The sequence below is a fragment of the Alosa sapidissima genome, chromosome 1 (genome assembly GCF_018492685.1).
Source record: "Alosa sapidissima isolate fAloSap1 chromosome 1, fAloSap1.pri, whole genome shotgun sequence".
NCBI lineage: Eukaryota > Metazoa > Chordata > Actinopteri > Clupeiformes > Clupeidae > Alosa > Alosa sapidissima.
In genome coordinates, this window is record NC_055957.1 from 25,061,340 (window position 1) to 25,071,339 (window position 10,000).

At 47.0% G+C, this 10,000-nt stretch overlaps 1 protein-coding gene across 7 annotated transcripts in view; it reads right to left on the minus strand.

Annotated features, from left to right (window-relative positions):
- The window catches only part of apbb2b (amyloid beta (A4) precursor protein-binding, family B, member 2b), a 35,041-nt gene that overhangs the window by 14,496 nt on the left and 10,545 nt on the right, over positions 1-10,000 (minus strand). For 6 of the 7 annotated variants that reach the window (XM_042105592.1, XM_042105637.1, XM_042105607.1 and 3 more), the window contains exons 2-4: positions 6,146-6,255; positions 5,186-5,246; positions 3,340-4,347 (exon numbers count right to left, since the gene is read on the minus strand). In XM_042105592.1, coding sequence (XP_041961526.1) covers positions 3,340-4,347; positions 5,186-5,204 — 1,027 coding nt within the window. In that variant the 5' untranslated portion in view covers positions 5,205-5,246; positions 6,146-6,255. The remainder of the gene's footprint in view (positions 1-3,339; positions 4,348-5,185; positions 5,247-6,145; positions 6,256-10,000) is intronic. The other variant, XM_042105630.1, reaches the window with a different exon arrangement.

The following is a 10,000-nucleotide window of genomic DNA, read 5'->3' on the forward strand; positions in this document are numbered from 1 at the left end:
CACACACACACACACACACACAAACACACGTACACACGCACACACATACACTTTACCTACCCTCGTAATTGACAATAACAATGGCCAGCATGTAGTCTTTGCCCAGCATCATGACTGAACAGCAGCGAGCATCATTCAGAGCATGGGAGCAGAGGGAGGGAGAGACAGAGGCAGAGAGCGAGAGAGGGGGGGACAGAGAGAAGGGGGGAGGGAGAGATGGGCTGCTCTATTCCTCTATTTGCCTTGATGCTATTTTCATGTTCTCCTTTCTTTCGTTCTCTTTTTTCTATCTAATTCGCCATCTCTAGGCAGGAACGTAAACAGAGGCTGCACAGAGCATTTCCTGTCTGCCTGTCGCTCGCCGGGATGTTTGCTCACTCGGAATGCTCCTTCCTCTAAGCACATTCTGTTGTCGTAGCAACCTGAGAGACCATTTCTCCTGCAGTATCAGACAGCAGCTGAGGTCATGTGACTGAGCCGTGATCCAGAGAAAGAGAGGGGGTGGTGGGGAGAGAACGACAGAGAGGGGGAACCCTGCAAGATCAAACACACACACACACACACACACACACACTGCTGTGGCACACACATATACACTGCAGACAAACATGGCATCAAAGCAGCACTGCTACCATGCAGCAGAAAACAGATTACTACAGACCACAAAGCTCACAAACACACAAACTGATCAACAAACACAGAAAGGCAAAGTAGTCATGCCCTGCACCATCACCTCTGCCACCACAGCTCAACTACCTTCTCAATAACCACCAACACCATAGAACGGCTACCATCACAATAAGTCTAGACCACCAACACCATAGAACAGCTACCAACACAATAACACTGGACCACCAACACCATAGAACAGCTAACATCACAATAACACTGGACCACCAACACCATGGAACGGCTACCATCACAATAACCACCAACACCATACGTACAACCGGCACATCAGGGAACTTTCTATGTGCTGCACGTACAGGCCCCCTTTTGGGGGAAATATTACCATTTGGATTGAATGGAAACTGGAAACTATGGAGCTGCATCGAACAGTGCAGCTACCATCACAATAACACTGGACCATCAACACCATAGCTCAGCTACCATCACAATAACACTGGACCATCAACACCAACACTCAGTTATCAGCTCTACCAAAAATGGCCACCAGTTACCATAAAATCAGTCGAATCAAGTAGTGTAGCTAGATGCACCAAGAAAATTACTAGAAAGCCCCCTAAACTAACACAATTCAACCATCAATAACACGTATAGCCTTCATCAAGGCCCTTATCAGTGCAAAGACTACCACCAACAGTAATCAGTATAAGTAAGTATAAGTATATATACTCTTTTGATCCCGTGAGGGAAATTTGGTCTCTGCATTTATCCCAATCCGTGAATTAGTAAAACACACTCAGCACACAGTGAACACACAGAGAGGTGAAGCACACACTAATCCCGGCACAGTGAGCTGCCTGCAACAACAGCGGCACTCGGGGAGCAGTGAGGGGTTAGGTGCCTTGCTCAAGGGCACTTCAGCCGTGCCTACTGGTCACGGTTCGAACCGGCAACTCTCTGGTTACAAGTCCGAAGCGCTAACCAGTAGGCCACGGCTGTCACACCATCAGTTACACATACTGTACTGTCAAAACACCAGCTGGTGGTCATACCCCAGAGATATTGTGATATTGTGACTGACATCCTAAGACATTTCACTGAATGCGGTTGTCATTACAATAGTCTACTCCATCTGCGGCCTGAAAGCGTTCCCTCTAAAATGTATGGGATTCCTCTCAGGTCCTTTAGTATTGAGACAGGCAGCCATTCTTCAGAGCAGGCCACCCAGCTGGGACAGGCAGCAGGGCCCTGCTCAGAACCGCGGCACCTGGTAAGGTGCTAATGGACATGCTGACCCCCACAGAGACAACAGCACACTCCATGAGATGGATACATGGGCGGATTATGAACTTTCGGGCCCCTGGGCCCAGATGTATTAAGGGCCCCCCACTAATTGTCGCATATGTGGGAGGGGGGGTTTGGGGGTCCTCCCCCAGAATTTTTTTTTATTTGTTTGATGTGATTTCCTGTATTCTGGTGCATTTTGGGGATGGCCAATACTAAATTCAATCAGATTCATAGCCTACATCTTGATTTGTTGATATTGAGGCAATGATTCCATGCATAGGCTTGGGCTTCAGGGCCCCCTAATCCCTTGGGCCCCTGGGCCTGGGCCCGGTAGGCCCGTGCAGTAATCCATCCCTGGATGGATACACAGTTGGCTCCACAGGATGTGAATTGAAGGAATGTTTGCACCAAAATAAAAGACTGCAAGTGATCAGTGTGCTCCAGCTCCCTTCCTTCAATTTAAAGCTTCTTGTCCTACTGAGAAGCACCTGACTGCACAGTTTTCAAAGGATGATGTGTGGAATGCCCTACCTACACCACAGGATGTGTCTGACTGCAAACCTGTTCAACATCTGTTCAGATGGACATACAGTAACTGGTACCAAACTACTAATAATATATAGCAGCACCCCTCTGGTCTGTTACTTCCACCCTCAGTCCTGCTTCTGACATGCACAAACAGCAGCTCACAATCCACTCCCAACCCAAAGAGACTTCTTGTTGACCAGTGCTGCCACCCCCCCCACCCCCCTCCTGGCATCAGGACATTTGGCTAGCGGCTCCATGTGAAGTCTGCTCATGATGTCACACCTGCCTACCAACCACACACACCTCCAAATGGCATGGGAGGAATGTAACAGACGCTTGGCTCTACAAGCAAACATAGCACTTAACACCACTTCTAATTTCATCTCAATGCTTGGCATTTTTTAATTTATTAAACACTCTTGCCTTAGCAGCTATTCCTATCTGAACTCAGTGAATGTGTGTGAGCATGAGTGAGAATGAGGGTATGAGGGTGCCTTGGCCTTGGACACATTTCTTGGTGTTTTATGCCCACAAAGTTGTCTTCAAGGCAGCGCTGCCTGGAAGGCGCTATGGTTAGGCATGGGTCAAGGTTAGGGTTAGGGTTATGTTTAGGATAAGATGCCTTTAAGTCGACGGTGACAGCGTTGCCTGGAAGATGACTTTGGGGGCATAAAACACCATTGAGCGGTCATCTACTTCATAAAACACTCTTTAATGTTCATTAAAAATAGTTCTGGTCTTCAAAGATGCTCCTCTAGGCTGTTGTGAGACAAACAGTAATGGAGCGAGAGAGAAAAAGAGATTGGGAGACAGAGCTCTATCTCTGTGTTTGTGAGTGTGTATCTGTGTGTGTGTGTGTGTGTGTGTGTGTGTGTGTGTGTGTGTGTGTGTGTTTACCGTTCTCCTCTGGAGAGCCCAGCGAGGCGCTGTCCTGGGAGAGTGTGGTCCAGCTGGACTCCTCGTCGCTGGGGACCAGGCTCTGGATGCGGTTGAGGGCACAGTCTGTCTTGGCCCCTGTGCGCGGCCGGTCCTTCTTCACCTCCGGGGAGGAGGAAGAGGAGGACGAGAGCAGAGGCGTCTCCTCAGAGCTGGGCTGCTTGGGCAGGGACGGAGGGCGGGGCTGCTTCAACAGAGGCTGAGTCACTTCCTGTTCGGGTACATCATCCCCTTCCAGCAGGCTCCTGCTCTCGTCCACAGAGGGCGACTTCTTGTCCACAGAGGGTGAGTCTTTGTCCAGGGAAGGTGACTTCCTGTCCAACGTTGGAGACTTCTTCACGTCCTTTTTGTCGTCGTCCTGCTTGTGCAGTTCGGGCAGGATGAGCAGGTCCTCTGATTCGGCCAGCGAAGCATTGGAGATGCGGTCCTCCTCCTCCTCCTCCTCCGCTGTGGTGTTCAGGTCTGCTGCCTCCAAGCTGGACACGGATTCGCTCAGCGTGTTGGAGTCCAGGTCCATGTGGGAGTCCAGCTCGGCGCTGAGCTCCGGATCGTCCGGGTTGAGCTCGGCCTCGCCGTTTTTGTGTGCGACGTGCTCGTCGGTGTTCTTGTTGAGGTCTTGCTGCTCGGCAGCCTTGCGCAGCTGATTGGCTCCGTTCTTTGCGTGTTTGGGGTTGGAGGCGGACTCAGTGGTGGGCTCAGTGGCGGGGGCGTTGGCTGGCGCTTCGTCCAGACCCAGGCCCAGGCCCATGGCGGTCTGGATGCTGGTGAGCGCGTACTTCTTGCGACACTTGGGGGGCGTGGACGAGCCCTGCTTCAGGAGTTCGCTGCTCAGCAGCTGGTTGTGGGAGGAACGCAGACTCAGCGAGGTGGGAGGGCTCACCGGGGAGTCATTGTTGTGATTGGCCACATCCACAGAGGGGCTGGAGTTACAGGATGACTGCACACACACCGACATCATGTCCAAGGAGTCTAAAAGTATCAAAATAATATCTCAAAAATACATCACTTAATACATCACTTACAATTATAATAATACTCAATGGTTAAACTATATACTATGCTCATTTGAGAAGATAGAAAACAGAAGGTGGAAGGCAAGGCAAACATAATAAGGGAAGTATGGGAAAGCACTAAGGCTATGAGTCAGGAGTCCTGTCCCCTCTAAACACAAACTTTAGTCTAAGTATAAGTATAGGTATATAAACTTTTTTGATCCCATGAGGGAAATTTGGTCTCTGCATTTAACCCAATTGGTGAATTAGTGAAACACAAACAGCACACAGTGAGGTGAAGCACACACTAATCCCGGCGCAGTGAGCTGCCTGCTTCAACGGCGGCGATCGGGGAGCAGTGAGGGGTTAGGTGCCTTGCTCAAGGGCACTTCAGCCGCGTGGCCCACTGGTCGGGGCTCGAACCGGCAACTCTCCGGTTACAAGTCCAGAGTGCTAACCAGTGGGCCACGGCTGCCCACTAGTCAAGTTATTAAGTCTTCAAATGGGTCTCTCTTAAAGGTCTCTGTGATGATTTCAAACAACACAACAAAATTAAATTAATTTACATAAATTGTAGCTAATCAGTAGACTGCACTTGCTGCTTATTTAGTTGAAAATCTAATTACAGCCGAGGGTAGCTCATCTCAGCAATGTTTACAAAGACGCCCATTCAAAAGATCTCTGTACCAGCATTTACTATGGAAAACAGAGCTGCTCATTGTAAAATGTCCACATATGCAAAGAAAGAGAAAGACAGAGGGAGAGAAATGGAGAGATAGACATACTGAGACAATAAGACAGTGACATGCAGGTACCTGATATCAGGTCAGTCATCAGCCTTAGTCTACACGAGTCTTCAGAAAATCACATGAAAATCTGATGCAAAGAAACACAAAGAAACTCTTTTCACTATTGCCCTTTTAGGCATTTATATACTATTAATCTTTGCTTTTATTCAGGTAAATCACATTAGTTAAAGCACATGCACTATAAATAAACTTGCCTTGCCTGCCTTGAGTAATTAAAATGCTCAGACTCAAACTTGCCAGAACTCAGCATGTATCACAGTAGGCAATTTAGACAATAAATCCCATGCAAAGAGAGATATATCAAGGCAGAGAAATATCAAGGCAGGACAGCACATCTGACTCTGTGGCTGCCCTTGAGTATGATGAATCACCATAGTCCTGGCCTGAACTCTTGATTGCTCAGAAGACGAGTAAGCTGTCCTTGTAAAAATAGACCACTACTTATCACAGGCAATAAGCGGAGACAATGCAAAGGGCTGTTTAGCAAATCCATCTGCTCTAGCTACACTTTTAGCATTTCAAATAGAGGGTGCTATTTATTTTTCTTACAAAAAACATTATTTCCCCCAGCTGATCTAAAGCAAAGAGGAGTATGTGTTTCTCAGAGATCATGCACAGTATTGTTGAGTCATCTAGGACTAGTGCTCAAATGAGCAAAACAGGCCTGAAGGAAATAGGGCTGGAGACTAAACCATCCAAAATATTGTGTAAAATAACCTGGTGCTACTCCAGAGTGTGCTCTCTCCACAGACGAGGCCTAACGCTGGCCCATAAAGCACTGCTGACAGCCCAGCGCAGACCAATAAAAGGCTGTTAGGACACGGAATGCAATAGTGTGGTTCTGGCCCTGAGAAAGATGGCTGCAGCAGATGTGGGGTGGTCAGCCTCAGGGGGCATACAATAAAGACATGCTCTCTCTCTCTCTCACACACACACACATACATTCATCATGTAAACTGTTCTCACCAGAGAGTTGAGAATTCTGTGAAATTCCAGATTGTGGCTTTGTCCATGATGGTGTCACTGCATCGCTCTCCACCAGTTTGCAGCAATGTCATCACACGTATACAGCCACTCTGTGAAGGAGAAACACAACAACACAAAAGACTCATTTACTGCAAACAAACACACCAATAGACTGTGACTGTGCACCCCCACCCCCCCACCACGACCACCATTACGTTTTCACGTCTGTTATGACACATAGGGCTCACATTTCACACAACACAGACAGATAAAGAGTCATCAATTATTCACATCTAATCAAAGATTCATACCCAGGAGACACACACAGTGTGTGTGTGTGTGTGTGTGTGTGTGTGTGTGTATATGTGCTTATGACTAGACTTGACTGTGAGAAATGTTTTAGGGGGTTGTGGCTGACTTCTCACATGTATACATGTGTACAAGCCTCTGAGGTGAGAGTCATTTGCCAAACACTGTCAGTCATTAACGAGCCATGTGTAGCTCAAGCCCTGCAGTCCTACAAGTCTGCCATAACACAAAACACATGTACACACACACACACATACACACACACACATAAACACAAACACTCAAGCTGAGCGGAGGGACAGTCATAAATGAGATGGATGGCCTTGTACAGCCAGTACCCACAACCCTCTACCAGGCCCCTGTATCCTTTGGGGCCGTAACCATGACGGTAACCATGAGTTACCGCTCACACTGTAGTAACCTCTCATTAGGCCTGGAGTTGCAGAAGACTGCACTGGCATGTGAGGGATGGAAAGAGATAGAGGGAGAGAGAGAGAGGGGAATAGCATCTCAAAGACACAGGACACATTGGAAAGAGGTAAACATGCCACATGTAAACATGTAAACAAGACTGTAAACAAAGACAACAGAAAACACACAGCCTACTCGACCTTTCATGTTTTGGGGCCTCATAAACACTGCTGAGGGTTTCTCTTACTGAACTCACTCAAGCACACACACACACACACACACACACACACACACACACACACACACACACACACTTATGTGAGGAGAACTGGTTTAATCGTGTTTGTCTGTTTGTCCCACTGAGGCATGGTGGGGCTTACTAAATTGCTGTGCTATCAATTTCATCTGAAACCCTGTCTATCATAAACACACTGGAGAGATTCTGAAGGCTGCTGCCAATGACCGCAACAGCCCAGACTGGGAACAGCTGAGACATGAGACAGCTGAGTCATTTCATCACACAGTCTTAACTATAATTAATACCAACATGATTCCTAATTAATAATCCCATAGTCAATTAACTATTTTGTTTATTTACAGACCAATTTGTTATGAAAAAAAAAATAGATTTATTTTTTTAAATGAAACATTTAAACCTTAAATAATACACATCACAGTTTATTGATAGATAGATAGATAGATAGATAGATAGATAGATACTTTATTGATCCCCAAGGGAAATTCAAGAAATATTGATTAGTATTTAAAAAGTAATGATTATTATTTTAAAACAACTATAAACTTTTCTGTAAAAAGATCATATGCCATTAAACAGTTATACATATAGATAGTACACATACAGAACATTCTCCTAGTAATTTGAGGTCAAAGCGTTTCAAGGGAAGGGAGAGATTGAAGGGAGAGAAGAAGAAACAGAGCAGAAGTCTGCTTACTTGTAGACATACAGTAACTTTCTGCCAGGCATAGACAGAGACACAGAGCTCACAGTAATGTTCCATTATCGCTCTCTCTGCTCTCTGGGCACCCCCCTCCCCCCTCTGCCTTCACAGCACATCAGCCTGGTTTGGCTGAGGGGGGATTATTAACTCCCCTCTGATCCAGCAAAAATGCATCCAAATGTGGTCTACATGGCCAGTCATAAAACTGGAAGAACATCCTGCTGAAGTCATTTCCTCTCTCTATCTCAGACAGGATTTCTATTACAGTAAATATAGATATGGACACACGCCACACACACACACACCTGCTGAGACAAGACCACACACAGCAACAGACTGGGTCCATTCCAGAGAGAGTCTGACCTAGAGCCTGCAGGTTAAAAATAGCCGTGTGCGTATCCACCTATATGTGTGGGCCGCTGGGTTTATTATAGCAGTGGGAGACACCAGAGTGGCACAGGCCACAGTCTGGTCCCATTAGGACTGCTGAGCGACCATATGACCACTGCACAGCGATCTGAAGACTATAAATTATATGCCAAATGAAACCTCGAAACGTGCTTACAGACTACTTTGTCATATACAGTAAAACCATTAGATAAGGATACAAGGATACAAGGAAGTTTATTGTCACATGCATATAGTTACTGGAAGTAAGAAATGCAGTGAAATTATGTCTGGTGTCAGCCTATTTGTGCATTTATGGGGGGGGGGGGGGGGGGTAAAAAGTGCAGTAGAAGAGGGGTTTAGTAGATTAAGTGGCAAGGGCTGCATTAGAAAGGTGGGGGAGGATTGGGATTGGTGGGGGGGCACCAACAAGGAGCACCCAAGAGCAACAGGGGCAAGGAAAAACTCCCTTACCAAGGAAGAAACCTTGGGCAGATCCACGGCTCAAGGGGCTAACCCAACTGCCAGGGGTCTTGGTGTGTGTGTTGGGGGGATGACAGGGGAGATGGGATAGTGTGCTGTGTATGTGGGGAGAGGGCAGTGTGCAATATGTGTGTTGGAGAAGCTTCCTCGTGAGACAATGTGCTGTGTATTGGGGGGGGGGGGGGGGGGGGCAGTGTGCTGTAAGTATGTTGGGGATGTGTGTTGGAGAAGCTTCCTGATGAAATAATGTGCTGTGTATGTAGGGGAGAGGGGGGGGGGGGTGTACTGCAAGTATGGTGAAGGGACTTACTATTGCAAGCAGAGTACTGTATGTATGATGTATGTGAGTGATGACAGTGAAGATGTGTGTGTGGGCGGGAGGGGAGTGGACCAGTGACTGTGTGTGTGTGTGTAGTGTGTGTGTGGGTAGGTGGGGGCAGTGTGCTGTAAGTATGTAGAGGATGTGTGTTGGAGAAGATCCTGAAGACAATGTGCTGTGCATGTAGGGGGTGGGGCAGTGTGCAGCAAGTATGTAGAGGAGGCTTATTGTAGCAAGCAGTGTGCTGTATGTATGTGAGGTGATGACAGTGATGATGTAAGTGTGTGTGTTTTTTGTGTGTGTGTTGGGGATGGGGGTGGGGGGGGCAGAAGGCTAGGCAATCAAGGACATGGGTAGATAGATGGAGGAGAAATCAAAAATAATAAATAAAAAGTTCTATGGAGATGTGCAAAAGTCAGATATGTGTGTGTGTGTTTTGACGTGTGATGAAATAAGAAAATAAATAAAAGGTCTGTAGCATAGGGAGAGGGATGTAAAAGTGCTAAAAGTCATGTAGGTGTGTGTGTGTGTGTGGGGGGGGGGGGGGGGGGGGGGCGGGGGTGTCATGAGTGCTGAGGAGTGAATGTGTGCAAAGTCAGTATAGTGTGAGTTCAGAGTTCGGATGGCCTGGGGATAAAAACTTCTCCTGAGTCTCTCAGTTCTGGCTTTGTGACTACATAGGCGTCTTCTTGATTTCAGCGGTAGGAATAATCCATTGTTAGGATGAGAAGAGTACTTCAGAATCTTTTGGGCTCTTAGGAGTAGTCTTCTGGAATAGATATCTTGTAGAGCAGGGAGTTGAGTTCTTATAGTATGTTCAGCTGAGCGCACTACTCTCTGCAGAGTACTACAATCTCTAACTGTGGAGTTCCCATACCAGGTGATGATGCTACCAGTTAGAACACTCTCAACCGCTGAAGTGTAGAAGGCCTTCATGATGGATGTAGAAACTTTGAATTTCCTTAGCTGACGAAGGAAGTAGAGTCG